The sequence below is a fragment of the Panulirus ornatus genome, chromosome 14 (genome assembly GCF_036320965.1).
Source record: "Panulirus ornatus isolate Po-2019 chromosome 14, ASM3632096v1, whole genome shotgun sequence".
NCBI lineage: Eukaryota > Metazoa > Arthropoda > Malacostraca > Decapoda > Palinuridae > Panulirus > Panulirus ornatus.
This window is the reverse complement of record NC_092237.1, coordinates 32,103,871-32,120,474: the sequence shown is the minus strand read 5'-3', so window position 1 is coordinate 32,120,474 and position 16,604 is coordinate 32,103,871. Positions and strand designations below refer to the sequence as shown.

Sequence of the window (16,604 nt, the reverse complement as noted above, 5' to 3'; positions counted from 1 at the left end):
CCACCACTCACTACCCTTTCTAATCAACCCACCTCCCACTCTTCTCATGCCACAAGCATCTTTTGCGCAATCCATCAGTGATTCCCTAAATACATCCCATTCCTCCCCCACTCCCCTTACTTCCATTGTTCTCACCTTTTTCCATTCTGTACTCAGTCTCTCCTGGTACTTCCTCACACAGGTCTCCTTCCCAAGCTCACTTACTCTCACCACCCTCTTCACCCCAACATTCACTCTACTTTTCTGAAAACCCATACAAATCTTCACCTTTGCCTCCACAAGATAATGACCAGACATCCCTCCAGTTGCACCTCTCAGCACATTAACATCCAAAAGTCTCTCTTTCGCACGCCTGTCAATTAACACGTAATCCAGTAACGCTCTCTGGCCATCTCTCCTACTTACATAAGTATACTTATGTATATCTCGCTTTTTAAACCAGGTATTCCCAATCATCAGTCCTTTTTCAGCACATAAATCTACAAGCTCTTCACCATTTCCATTTACAACACTGAACACCCCATGTATACCAATTACTCCCTCAACTGCCACATTACTCACCTTTGCATTCAAATCACCCATCACTATAACCCGGTCTCGTGCATCAAAACCACTAACACACTCATTCAGCTGCTCCCAAAACACTTGTCTCTCATGATCTTTCTTCTCATGCCCAGGTGCATATGCACCAATAATCACCCACCTCTCTCCATCAACTTTCAGTTTTACCCATATTAATCGAGAATTTACTTTCTTACATTCTATCACATACTCCCACAACTCCTGTTTCAGGAGTATTGCTACTCCTTCCCTTGCTCTTGTCCTCTCACTAACTCCTGACTTTACTCCCCAGACATTCCCAAACCACTCTTCCCCTTTACCCTTGAGCTTCGTTTCACTCAAAGCCAAAACATCCAGGTTCCTTTCCTCAAACATATTACCTATCTCTCCTTTTTTCACATCTTGGTTACATCCACACACATTTAGGCACCCCACTCTGAGCCTTCGAGGAGGATGAGCACTCCCCGCGTGACTCCTTCTTCTGTTTCCCATTTTAACAACAAACTTATGCCTCTGTAATTTGAGCACTCACTCTTATCCCCTTTGCCTTTGTACAATGGCACTATGCACTCATTCCGCCAATCCTCAGGCACCTCACCATGAGTCATACATACATTAAATAACCTTACCAACCAGTCAACAATACAGTCAACCCCTTTTTTAATAAATTCCACTGCAATACCATCCAAACCTACTGCCTTGCCGGCTTTCATCTTCCGCAAAGCTTTTACTACCTCTTCTCTGTTTACCAACTCATTTTCCCTCACCCTCGCACTTTGCACACCACCTCGACCAAAACACCCTATATCAGCCACTCTATCATCAAACACATTCAACAAACCTTCAAAATACTCACTCCATCTCCTTCTCGCATCACCACTACTTGTTATCACCTTCCCATTTCCGCCCTTCACTGCAGTTCCCATTTGGTCCCTTGTCTTACGCACAAAGGAAAATAAATGATTATATATGTATATATATATATATATATATATATATATATATATATATTTTTTTTTTTTTTTTTTTTTCTTTTTATTATACTTTGTCGCTGTCTCCCGCGTTTGCGAGGTAGCGCAAGGAAACAGACGAAAGAAATGGCCCTACCCACCCCCATACACATGTATATACATACGTCCACACACGCAAATATACATACCTACACAGCTTTCCATGGTTTACTCCAGACGCTTCACATGCCTTGATTCAATCCACTGACAGCACGTCAACCCGGTATACCACATCGATCCAATTCACTCTATTCCTTGCCCTCCTTTCACCCTCCTGCATGTTCAGGCCCCGATCACACAAAATCTTTTTCACTCCATCTTTCCACCTCCAATTTGGTCTCCCTCTTCTCCTCGTTCCCTCCACCTCCGACACATATATCCTCTTGGTCAATCTTTCCTCACTCATTCTCTCCATGTGCCCAAACCACTTCAAAACACCCTCTTCTGCTCTCTCAACCACGCTCTTTTTATTTCCACACATCTCTCTTACCCTTACTTTACTCACTCGATCAAACCACCTCACACCACACATTGTCCTCAAACATCTCATTTCCAGCACGTCCATCCTCCTGCGCACAACTCTATCCATAGCCCACGCCTCGCAACCATACAACATTGTTGGAACCACTATTCCTTCAAACATACCCATTTTTGCTTTCCGAGATAATGTTCTCGACTTCCACACATTCTTCAAGGCCCCCAGAATTTTCGCCCCCTCCCCCACCCTATGATCCACTTCCGCTTCCATGGTTCCATCCGCTGCCAGATCCACTCCCAGATATCTAAAACACTTCACTTCCTCCAGTTTTTCTCCATTCAAACTCACCTCCCAATTGACTTGACCCTCAACCCTACTGTACCTAATAACCTTGCTCTTATTCACATTTACTCTTAACTTTCTTCTTCCACACACTTTACCAAACTCAGTCACCAGCTTCTGCAGTTTCTCACATGAATCAGCCACCAGCGCTGTATCATCAGCGAACAACAACTGACTCACTTCCCAAGCTCTCTCATCCCCAACAGACTTCATACTTGCCCCTCTTTCCAAAACTCTTGCATTTACCTCCCTAACAACCCCATCCATAAAGAAATTAAACAACCATGGAGACATCATACACCCCTGCCGCAAACCTACATTCACTGAGAACCAATCACTTTCCTCTCTTCCTACACGTACACATGCCTTACATCCTCGATAAAAACTTTTCACTGCTTCTAACAACTTTCCTCCCACACCATATATTCTTAATACCTTCCACAGAGCATCTCTATCAACTCTATCATATGCCTTCTCCAGATCCATAAATGCTACATACAAATCCATTTTCTAAGTATTTCTCACATACATTCTTCAAAGCAAACACCTGATCCACACATCTTCTACCACTATATATATATATATATATATATATATATATATATATATATATATATATATATATATATATATATATATATATATTGAGTGATCGGGGCCTGAACATGCACGAGAGTGAAAGGCGTACAAGGAATAGAGTGAATTGGAACGATGTGTTATACCGGGGTCGACGTGCTGTCAATGGATTGAACCAGGGCATGTGAAGAGTCTGGGGTAAATCATGGAAAGGGTTATGGGGCCTGGATGCTGAAAGGGAGCTGTGGTTTCGGTGCATTATTACATGACAGCTAGAGACTGAGTGTGAACGAATGGGGCCTTTGGTGTCTTTTCCTAGCGCTAACTCGCACACATGAGGGGAAAGGGGGTTGTTATTCCATGTGTGGCTGGGTGGCGATGGGAACAAATAAAAGCAGACAGTATGAATTATGTACATGTGTATATATGTATATGTCTGTGTGTGTATATATATGTGTACATTGAGATGTATAGGTATGTATATTTGCGTGTGTGGACGTGTATGTATATACATGTGTATGTGTGCAGGTTGGGCCATTCTTTCTTCTGTTCACTTGCGCTACCTCGCAAAGGCTGGAGTCAGCGACAAAGCAAAATAAATGAATAAATGAATATATGTATATGTATATATATATATATATATATATATATATATATATATATATATATACATATATATATATATATATATATATATATATGTATATTTGCGTGTGGACGTGTCTGTATATACATGTGTATGGGGGTGGGTTGGGCCATTTCTTTCGTCTGTTTCCTTGCGCTACCTGGCAAACGCGGGAGACAGCGACAAAGCAAAATATGAATATATATATATATATATATATATATATATATATGTATATATATATATATATATATATGTATGTATATATATGTATATATATATATATATATATATATATATATATATATATATATATATATATATATATATATATATATATATATATATATATATATATATATATTATCCCTGGGGATAGGGGAGAAAGAATACTTCCCACGTATTCCCTGCGTGTCGTAGAAGGCGACTAAAAGGGAAGGGAGCGGGTGGCTGGAAGTCCTCCCCTCTCGTTTTTTTTAATTTTCCAAAGGAAGGAACAGAGAAGGGGGCCAGGTGAGGATATTCCCTCTAAGGCCCAGTCCTCTGTTGATAACGCTACCTCGCTAATGCGGGAAATGGCGAATAGTACGAAAGAAAAGAAAAGAATATATATATATATATATATATATATATATATATATATATATATATATATATATATATATATATATATATATATATATATGTGTATATATATATATATTTATATATATATATATATATATATATATATATATATATATATATATATATATATATATATATATATATATATATATATATATATATATATATATATATATATATATGGGGAAAATTGAAAGTTGATGGAGAGAGGTGGGTGATTATTGGTGCATATGCACCTGGGCATGAGAAGAAAGATCATGAGAGGCAAGTGTTTTGGGAGCAGCTGAATGAGTGTGTTAGCGGTTTTGATGCACGAGACCGGGTTATAGTGATGGGTGATTTGAATGCAAAGGTGAGTAATGTGGCAGTTGAGGGAATAATTGGTATGCATGGGGTGTTCAGTGTTGTAAATGGAAATGGTGAAGAGCTTGTAGATTTATGTGCTGAAAAAGGACTGATGATTGGGAATACCTGGTTTAAAAAGCGATATATACATAAGTATACTTATTTAAGTAGGAGAGATGGCCAGAGAGCGTTATTGGATTACGTGTTAATTGACAGGCGTGCGAAAGAGAGACTTTTGGATGTTAATGTGCTGAGAGGTGCAACTGGAGGGATGTCTGATCATTATCTTGTGGAGGCTAAGGTGAAGATTAGTATGGGTTTTCAGAAAAGAGGAGTGAATGTTGGGGTGAAGAAGGTGGTGAGAGTAAGTGAGCTTGGGAAGGAGACCTGTGTGTGGAAGTACTAGGAGAGACTGTGTACAGAATGGAAAAAGGTGAGAACAATGGAAGTAAGGGGAGTGGGGGAGGAATGGGATGTATTTAGGGAATCAGTGATGGATTGCGCAAAAGATGCTTGTGGCATGAGAAGAGTGGGAGGTGGGCTGTTTAGAAAGGGTAGTGAGTGGTGGGATGAAGAAGTAAGAGTATTAGTCAAAGAGAAGAGAGAGGCATTTGGACGATTTTTGCAGGGAAAAAATGCAATTGAGTGGGAGAAGTATAAAAGAAAGAGACAGGAGGTCAAGAGAAAGGTGCAAGAGGTGAAAAAAAGGGCAGATGAGAGTTGGGGTGAGAGACTATCAGTAAATTTTAGGGAGAATAAAAAGATGTTCTGGAAGGACGTAAATAGGGTGCGTAAGACAAGGGAGCAAATGGGAACTTCAGTGAAGGGCGTAAATGGGGAGGTGATAACAAGTAGTGGTGATGTGAGAAGGAGATGGAATGAGTATTTTGAAGGTTTGTTGAATGTGTCTGATGACAGAGTGGCAGATATAGGGTGTTTGGGTCGAGGTGGTGTGCAAAGTGAGAGGGTTAGGGAAAATGATTTGGTAAACAGAGAAGAGGTAGTAAAAGCTTTGCGGAAGATGAAAGCCGGCAAGGCAGCAGGTTTGGATGGTATTGCAGTGGAATTTATTAAAAAAGGGGGTGACTGTATTGTTGACTGGTTGGTAAGGTTATTTAATGTATGTATGACTCATGGTGAGGTGCCTGAGGATTGGCGAAATGCGTGCATAGTGCCATTGTACAAAGGCAAAGGGGATAAGAGTGAGTGCTCAAATTACAGAGGTATAAGTTTGTTGAGTATTCCTGGTAAATTATATGGGAGGGTGTTGATTGAGAGGGTGAAGGCATGTACAGAGCATCAGATTGGGGAAGAGCAGTGCGGTTTCAGAAGTGGTAGAGGATGTGTGGATCAGGTGTTTGCTTTGAAGAATATATGTGAGAAATACTTAGAAAAGCAAATGGATTTGTATGTAGCATTTATGGATCTGGAGAAGGCATATGATAGAGTTGATAGAGATGCTCTGTGGAAGGTATTAAGAATATATGGTGTGGGAGGCAAGTTGTTAGAAGCAGTGAAAAGTTTTTATCGAGGATGTAAGGCATGTGTACGTGTAGGAAGAGAGGAAAGTGATTGGTTCTCAGTGAATGTAGGTTTGCGGCAGGGGCTGTGTGATGTCTCCATGGTTGTTTAATTTGTTTATGGATGGGGTTGTTAGGGAGGTAAATGCAAGAGTCCTGGAAAGAGGGGCAAGTATGAAGTCTGTTGGGGATGAGAGAGCTTGGGAAGTGAGTCAGTTGTTGTTCGCTGATGATACAGCGCTGGTGGCTGATTCATGTGAGAAACTGCAGAAGCTGGTGACTGAGTTTGGTAAAGTGTGTGGAAGAAGAAAGTTAAGAGTAAATGTGAATAAGAGCAAGGTTATTAGGTACAGTAGGGTTGAGGGTCAAGTCAATTGGGAGGTGAGTTTGAATGGAGAAAAACTGGAGGAAGTGAAGTGTTTTAGATATCTGGGAGTGGATCTGTCAGCGGATGGAACCATGGAAGCGGAAGTGGATCATAGGGTGGGGGAGGGGGCGAAAATTTTGGGAGCCTTGAAAAATGTGTGAAAGTCGAGAACATTATCTCGGAAAGCAAAAATGGGTATGTTTGAAGGAATAGTGGTTCCAACAATGTTGTATGGTTGCGAGGCGTGGACTATGGATAGAGTTGTGCGCAGGAGGATGGACGTGCTGGAAATGAGATGTTTGAGGAAAATGTGTGGTGTGAGGTGGTTTGATCGAGTAAGTAACGTAAGGGTAAGAGAGATGTGTGGAAATAAAAAGAGCGTGGTTGAGAGAGCAGAAGAGGGTGTTTTGAAATGGTTTGGGCACATGGAGAGAATGAGTGAGGAAAGATTGACCAAGAGGATATATGTGTCGGAGGTGGAGGGAACGAGGAGAAGAGGGAGACCAAATTGGAGGTGGAAAGATGGAGTGAAAAAGATTTTGTGTGATCGGGGCCTGAACATGCAGGAGGGTGAAAGGAGGGCAAGGAATAGAGTGATTTGGAGCGATGTGGTATACAGGGGTTGACGTGCTGTCAGTGGATTGAATCGGGGCATGTGAAGCGTCTGGGGTAAACCATGGAAAGCTGTGTAGGTATGTATGTTTGCTTGTGTGGACGTGTGTATGTACATGTGTATGGGGGGGGGGGTTGGGCCATTTCTTTTGTCTGTTTCCTTGCGCTACCTCGCAAACGCGGGAGACAGCGACAAAGTATAAAAAAAAAAAAAAATATATATATATCCCTGAGGATAGGGAAGACAGAATACTTCCCACGCATTCCTCACGTGTCGTGGAAGGTGACTAAAGGAGACGGTAGCGGTGGTCCATAAACCCTCCCCTCCTTGTATTTGAACTTTCTAAAAGGGGAAACAGAAGAAGGAGTCACGCGAGGAGTGCCCATCCTCCTCGAAGCCTCAGATTGGGGTGTCTAAATGTGTGTGGATGTAACCAAGATGAGAAAAAAGGAGAGATAGGTAGTATGCTTGAGGAAAGGAAACTGGATATATTGGCTCTGATTGAAACGAGGCTAAAGGGTAAAGGGGAAGAGTGGTTTGGGAATGTCTTGGGAGTAAAGTCAGGGGTTAGTGAGAGGACACGAGCAAGTGAAGGAGTAGCACTACTCCTGAATCAAGAGTTGTGGGAGTATGTGATAGAGTGTAAGAAAGTAAATTCTAGATTGATATGTGTAAAACTGAGAGTTGATGGAGAGAGATGGGTGATTTTTGGTGCATATGCACCTGGGCATGAGAAGAAAGATCATGAGAGGCAAGTGTTTTGGGAGCAGCTGAATGAGTGTGTGAGTGGCTTTGATGCATAAGACCGGGTTATAGTGATGGGAGATTTGAATGCAAAGGTGAATAATGTGGCAGTTGAGGGAATAATTGGTATCCATGGAGTGTTCAGTGTTGTAAATGGAAATGATGAAGAGCTTGCAGATTTATTTGCTGAAAAAGGACTGGTGATTGGGAATACCTCGTTTAAAAAGCGAGATATACATAAGTATACGTATGTAAGTAGGAGAGATGGCCAAAGAGCGTTACTGGATTAAGTGTTAATTGATAGACGCACGAAAGAGAGACTTTTGGATGTTAATGTGCTGAGAGGTGCAACTGGAGGGATGTCTGATCATTATCCTTTGGAGGCGAAGGTGAAGATTTGTGGGGGTTTTCAGAAAAGAAGAGAGAATGTTGGGGTGAAGAGAGTGGTGAGAATAAGTGAGCTTGGGAAGGAAACTTGTGTGAGGAAGTAACAGGAGAGACTGAGTAGAGAATGGAAAAAGGTGAGAACAAAGGAGGTAAGGGGAGTGAGGAAGGAATGGGATGTATTTAGGGAATCAGTGATGGATTGCGCAAAAGATGCTTGTGGCATGAGAATCGTGCGAGGTGGGTTGATTAGAAAAAGTAGTGAGTGGTGGGATGAAGAAGTAAGATTATTAGTGAAAGAGAACAGAGAGACATTTGGACGATTTTTGCAGGAAAAATTGCAAATGAGTGGAAGAGGTATAAAAGAAAGATTCAGGAGGTCAAGAGAAAGGTGCACGAGGTGAAAAAGAGGGCAAATGAGAGTTGGGGTAAGAGAGTATCATTAAATTTTAGGGAGAATAAAAAGATGTTTCGGAAGGAGGTAAATAAGTGCGTAAGACAAGGGAGCAAATGGGAACTTCTGTGAAGGGGCTAATGGGGAGGTGATAACAAGGGAGTGGTGATGTGAGAAGGAGATGGAGTGAGTATTTTGAAGGTTTGTTGAATGTGTTTGATGATAGAGTGGCAGATATAGGGTGTTTTGGTCGAGGTGGTGTGCAAAGTGAGAGGGTTGGGGAAAATGATTTGGTAAATAGAGAAGAGGTAGTAAAAGCTTTACGGAAGATGAAAGCCGGCAAAGCAGCAGGTTTGGATGGTATTGCAGTGGAATTTATTAAAAAAGTTGGTGACTGTATTGTTGACTGGTTGGTAAGGTTATTTAATGTATGTATGATTCACGGTGAGGTGCCTGAGGATTGGCGGAATGCGTGCATAGTGCCATTGTCCAAAGGGAAAGGGGATAAGAGTGAGTGCTCAAATTATAGAGGTATAAGTTTGTTGAGTATTCCTGGTAAATTATATGGGAAGGTATCGATTGAGAGGGTGAAGGCGTGGACAGAGCATCAGATTGAGGAAGAGCAGTGTGGTTTCAGAAGTGGTAGAGGATGTGTGGATCAGGTGTTTCCTTTGAAGATTGTATGTGAGAAATACTTAGAAAAACAAATGGGTTTGTATGTAGCATTCATGGATCTGGAGAAGGCATATGATAGAGTTGATAGAGATGCTCTGTGGAAGGGTTTAAGAATATATGGTGTGGGATTCAAGTTATTAGAAGCAGTGAAAAGTTTTTATCGAGGATGTAAGGCATGTGTACGTGTAGGAGGAGAAGAAAGTGATTGGTTCTCAGTGAATGTAGGTTTGCGGCAGGGTTGTGTGATGTCTCCATGGTTGTTTAATTTGTTTATGGATGGGGTTGTTAGGGAGGTGAATGCAAGAGTTTTGGAAAGAGGGGCAAGTATGTAGTCTGTTGTGGATGAGAGAGCTTGGGAAGTGAGTCAGTTGTTGTTCGCTGATGATACAGCGCTGGTGTCTGATTCATGTAAGAAACTGCAGAAGCTGGTGACTGAGTTTGGTAAAGTGTGTGAAAGAAGAAAGTTAAGAGTAAATGTGAATAAGAGCAAGGTTATTAGGTACAGTAGGGTTGAGGATCAAGTCAATTGGGAGGTAAGTTTGAATGGAGAAAAACTGGAGGAAGTAAAGTGTTTTAAACATCTGGTAGTGGATCTGGCAGCGGATGGAAGCATGGAACCGGAAGTGAATCATAGGGTTGGGGAGGGGGCGAAAATCCTGGGAGCCTTGAAGAATGTTTGGAAGTCGAGAACATTATCTCGAAAAGCAAAAATGTGTATGTTTGAAGGAATAGTGGTTCCAACAATGTTGTATGGTTTCGAGGTGTGGGCTATGGATAGAGTTGTGCGCAAGAGGGTGGATGTGCAGGAAATGAGATGTATGAGGACAATATGTGGTGTGAGGTGATTTGATCGACTAAGTAATGTAAGGGTGAGAGAGATGTGTGGAAATAAAAAGAGTGTGGTTGAGAGAGCAGAAGAGGGTGTTCTGAAATGGTTTGGTCACATGGAGAGAATGAGTGGGGAAAGTTTGACCCAGAGGATATATGTGTCAGAGTTGGAGCGAACGAGGAAAAGTGGGAGACCAAATTGGAGGTGGAAAGATAGAGTGAAAAATATTTTGAGTTATCGGGGCCTGAACATGCAGGAGGGTGAAAGGCGTGCAAGGAATAGAGTGAATTGGAACGATGTGGTATACCGGGGTCGACGTGATGTCAATGGATTGAACCAAAGGCATGTGAAGCGTCTATGGTAAACCATGGAAAGTGTGTGAGGCCCTGATGTGGAAAGGGAGCTGTGGTTTCGGTGCATTATTACATGACAGCTAGAGAGTAAGTGTGAACGAATGTGGCCTTTGTTGTCTTTCCTAGCGTTACCTCGCACACATGAGAGGGCAGGGGGTTGTTATTCCATGTATGGCGACGTGGCGATGGGAACAAATAAAGGCAGACAGTATGAATTATGTACATGTGTATATATGTATATGTCTGTGTGTGTATGTATATATATAAATCGAGATGTATTGCTATGCATATTTGTGTGTGTGGACGTGTATGTATATACATGTGTATGTGGCGGGTTGGGCCATTCTTTCCTCTGTTTTCCTTGCGCTACCTCGTTAACGTGGGAGACAGCGACAAAGCAAAATGATAATAAAATACATACATATATATATATATATATATATATATATATATATATATATATATATATATATATATATATATATATATATATATATATATATACATATATATATATATATATATATATATATATATATATATATATATATATATATATATATATATATATATATATATATATATATATATATATATATACATATATATATATATATATATATATATATATATATATATATATATATATATATGTATATATATATATATATATATATATATATATATATATATATATATATATATATATATATATATATATATATATATATATATATATATATATATATATATATATATATATATATATATATATACATATATATATATATATATATATATATACATTTTTTTTCTTTTTCTTTTAAACTATTCGCCATTTCCCGCGTTAGCGAGGTAGCATTAAGAACAGAGGACTGGGCCTTTTTTGGAATATCCTCACCTGGCCCCCTCTTTTCCTTCTTTTGAAAAATTAAAAAAAAACGAGAGGGGAGGATTTCCAGCCCCCCTCTCCCTCACCTTTTATTCGCCTTCCACGACACGCAGGGAATACGTGGGAAGTATTCTTGATCCCCTATCCCCAAGGATATATATATATATATATATATATATATATATATATATATATATATATATATATATATATATTTTTTTTTTTTTGTTGTTGTTGTTGCTTTGTCACTGTCTCCCGCGTTTACGAGGTAGCGCAAGGAAACAGAAGGAAGAAATGGCCCAACCCACCCCCATACACATGTACATACACACACGTCTGCACACGCAAACATACACACCCATACATCTCAATGTAAACATATATATACACACACAGACACATACATATATACCCATGCACACAATTCACACTGCCTGCCTTTATTCATTCCCATCGCCACCTTGCCACACATGGAATACCATCCCCCTCCCCCCTCATGTGTGCGAGGTAGCGCTAGGAAAAGATAACTAAGGCCCCTTCGTTCACACTCAGTCTCCAGCTGTCATGCAATAATGCCCGAAACCACAGCTCCCTTTCCACATCCAGGCCCCACACACCTTTCCATGGTTTACCCCAGACGCTTCACATGCCCTGATTCAATCCACTGACAGCACCTCAACCCCTGTATACCACATCGATCTAATTCACTCTATTCCTTGCCCTCCTTTCACCCTCCTGCATGTTCAGGCCCCGATAACTCAAAATCTTTTTCACTCCATCTTTCCACCTCCAATTAGGTCTCCCACTTCTCCTCGTTCCCTCCACCTCCGACACATATATCCTCTTGGTCAATCTTTCCTCACTCATTCTCTCCATGTGCCCAAACCATTTCGAAACACCCTCTTCTGCTCTCTCAACCGCGCTCTTTTTATCTCCACACATCTCTCTTACCCTTAAATTACTTACTCGATCAAACCACCTCACACCACACATTGTCCTCAAACATCTCATTTCCAGCACATCCACCCTCCTGCGCACAACTCTTTCCATAGCCCACGCCTCACAACCATACAACATATTTGGAACAACTATTCCTTCAAACATACTCATTATTGCTTTCTGAGATAATGTTCTCGACTTCCACACATTCTTCAATGGTCCCAGGATTTTCGCCCCCTCCCCCACCCTATGATTCACTTCCGCTTCCATGGTTCCATCCGCTGCCAGATCCACTCCCAGACATCTAAAACACTTTACTTCCTCCAGTTTTTCTCTATTCAAACTTACCTCCCAGTTGACATGACCATCAACCTTATTGTACCTAATAACCTTGCTATTATTCACATTTACTCTTAACTTTCTTCTTTCACACACTTTACCAAACTCAGTCACCAGCTTCTGCAGTTTCTCACATGAATCAGCCACTAGCGCTGTATCATCAGCGAACAACAACTGACTCACTTCCCAAGCTCTCTCAACCACAACAGACTTCATACTTGCCCCTCTTTCCAAAACTCTTGCTTTCACCTCCCTAACAACCCCATCCATAAACAAATTAAACAACCATGGAGACATCACACATCCCTGCCGCAAACCTACATTCACTGAGAACCAATCACTTTCCTCTCTTCCCACACGTACAACTGCCTTACATCCTCGATAAAAACTTTTCACTGCTTCTAACAACTTGCCTCCCACACCATATATTCTTAATACCTTCCACAGGGCATCTCTATCAACTCTATCATATGCCTTCTCTAGATCCATAAATACTATATACAAATCCATTTGCTTTTCTAAGTACTTCTCACATACATTCTTCAAAGCAAACACCTGATCCACACATCCTCTACCACTTCTGAAACCACACTGCTCTTCCCCAATCTCATGCTCTGTACATGCCTTCACCCTCTCAATCAATAGCCTCCCATATAATTTGCCAGGAATACACAACAAACTTATACCTCTGTGATTTGAGCACTCACTCTTAACCCCTTTGCCTTTGTACAATGGCACTATGCACGCATTCCGCCAATCCTGAGGCACCTCACCATGAGTCATACATACATTAAATAACCTTACCAACCAGTCAATAATACTACGGGAGTGGACCATGCACTATGAGAGTAGACCGTGCACTACGAGAGTGGACCATACACTATGAGAGTGAGCCGTGCAGTGCGCTAGTGGACCACGCACTACGAGAGTGGACCATGCACTACGAGAGTGGACCATGCACTACGAGAGTGAGCCGTGTAGTGTGCTAGTGGACCATGCACTACGAGAGTGGACCATGCACTACGAGAGTGAGCCCTGTAGTGTGCCAGTGGACCATGCACTACGAGAGTGGGCTGTGTAGTGTGCTAGTGGATCATGCACTACGAGAGTTTACCATGCACTACGAGAGTGAGCCGTGCAGTGCGCTAGTGGACCCTGCGCTACGAGAGTGGACCATGCACCACGAGAGTGAGCCGTGCAATGCGGTAGTGGACCATGCACTACGAGAGGGACCATGCACTACTAGAGTGAGCCGTGCAGTGCGGTAGTGGACCATGCACTACGAGAGTGGACCATGCACTACGAGAGTAGACCATGCACTACGGTAGTGGACAATGCACTACGAGAGTGGACATGCACTACGAGAGCGAGCCCTGCACTACGGTAGTGGACCATGCACTACGAGTGTGGGCCGTGCACTACGAGAGAGGGCCGTGCGTACACTTCAGGAGTGGACCGTGCGGCACGAGAGCCATCGTGCCCTCGCGAATCTGAATTCTCATCGCTAATGGCATAAATCAAGATGCCGTCTGGGGTAACAGTATATTGATCTCTCGGCCTCGCCGGGCCGGTCTTTAAGGGAGTATTTTCGAGATAACAGAATCGTAACTTGTTTAGAAAATAGATATACTGTCTCTTGCGAGGCCGGCGAAACTAGATAACCCAGGGATCCCTTTAGAGAGCCATGGGTCATAACTAACTCGTCCTACTCTCTGTCGTTAATGATTCATTCCCGTGGGCGTGTAGCACACGTGATCACTGAGCGATAGATGGGAAGGGAAGGGACTGGATGGTAAGTTCAGTAATAATACATCGAGTGTTTATATACCAAGAAGGTGCACCTGATTTAATGACATGATTTAATGAATTCGACCGTATATATATATATATATATATATATATATATATATATATATATATATATATATATATATATATATATATATATATATATATATGTGATGCTACTACGTTTGCGAATCAAGAACCATTACAACACAAACCTTGCCAGGTGGTAGAGTGACCCGCAGTGTATCAAGACAGACTTCCCCAGAACTTTTTTAAAGGGGAAGTAAATGTTTATAGTTGTGTTACTGGAGTGATAGTTTTCATACATGGTGCTCTGACAAGAAAATAGTAAAATTGAAAAAAATGTAGCTTAGACATTGAAGCTTATTCTTTTTTTTTTGTTTTCAAAGTGATAGAGATGGAAAGCAAAAAGGTGTTTTTCATAAATGTACTGGAAAAGTTGAGGTCCAGATAAATTTTTGGTCTGTCAAGGCTTTATTATGGCGGATGACCAACTACCTACCCTCATGTATCCAAGATATGGTTGTACTTTGTGTAATGAAGAAAATTGAGAAACATCATAAGCCAATATTCCTGTTTCATGATAAGAGAATTGGACCAGGCAGTATGATACAGTGGTTAAATTGATGAAAACTACTATTGACGTTTGTGTAAATAAAACATACATTTCTCTTTTCCATAGCCAGAGGTTGAACCATTATGTGACATTCATTTTTTCATTTCATTTCAAGCTAGAAGTTCAGTTTTCTAAATTATTTCTTACATTTTTCATATGTATATATATGTATATGTGTGTGTGTGTATATGTGCGTATTTATGTGTATGTATATATATATATATATATATATATATATATATATATGTATATATGTATATATATATTATCTCTGGGGATAGGGGTGAAAGAATACTTCCCACGCATTCCTCGCGTGTCGTAGAAGGCGACTAGAGGGGACGGGAGCGGGTGGGCCAGAAATCCTCCCCTCCTTGTATTTTTTAACTTTCTAAAATGGGAAACAGATATATATATATATATATATATATATATATATATATATATATATATATATATATATATATATATATATATATATATATATATATATATACATATATATATATATATATATATATATATATATATATATATATATATATATATATATATATATATATATATATATATATATATATATATGTATATATATATATATTTTTTTTTTTTTTTTTTTTTTTTGCTTTATCGTTGTCTCCCACGTTTGCGAGGCAGCGCAAGGAAACAGACGAAAGAAATGGCCCAACCCACCTCCATACACATGTATATACATACGTCCACACACGCAAATATACATACCTACACAGCTTTCCATGGTTTACCCCAGACGCTTCACATGCCCCGATTCAATCCACTGACAGCACGTCAACCCCGGTATACCACATCGCTCCAATTCACTCTATTCCTTGCCCTCCTTTCACCCTCCTGCATGTTCAGGCCCCGATCACACAAAATCTTTTTCACTCCATCTTTCCACCTCCAATTTGGTCTCACTCTCCTCCTCGTTCCCTCCACCTCCGACACATATATCCTCTTGGTCAATCTTTCCTCACTCATTCTCTCCATGTGCCCAAACCATTTCAAAACACCCTCTTCTGCTCTCTCAACCACGCTCTTTTTATTTCCACACATCTCTCTTACCCTTACGTTACTCACTCGATCAAACCACCTCACACCACACATTGTCCTCAAACATCTCATTTCCAGCACATCCATCCTCCTGCGCACAACTCTATCCATAGCCCACGCCTCGCAACCATACAACATTGTTGGAACCACTATTCCTTCAAACATACCCATTTTTGCTTTCCGAGATAATGTTCTCGACTTCCACACATTCTTCAAGGCCCCCAGAATTTTCGCCCCCTCCCCCACCCTATGATCCACTTCCGCTTCCATGGTTCCATCCGCTGCCAGATCCACTCCCAGATATCTAAAACACTTCACTTCCTCCAGTTTTTCTCCATTCAAACTCACCTCCCAATTGACTTGACCCTCAACCCTACTGTACCTAATAACCTTGCTCTTATTCACATTTACTCTTAACTTTCTTCTTACACACACTTTACCAAACTCAGTCACCAGCTTCTGCAGTTTCTCACATGAATCAGCCACCAGCGCTGTATC

General features: G+C 40.8%; 1 protein-coding gene across 1 annotated transcript in view; it reads left to right on the top strand.

Moving 5' to 3' along the window:
• The first annotated feature begins 13,947 nt into the window (after positions 1 to 13,947).
• LOC139753522 (uncharacterized) overlaps positions 13,948 to 16,604 on the top strand; it is a 178,875-nt gene continuing 176,218 nt past the window's right edge. The window contains exon 1 of the mRNA XM_071670168.1: positions 13,948 to 14,070. Within this exon, the coding sequence (XP_071526269.1) occupies positions 13,948 to 14,070 (123 nt within the window). The remainder of the gene's footprint in view (positions 14,071 to 16,604) is intronic.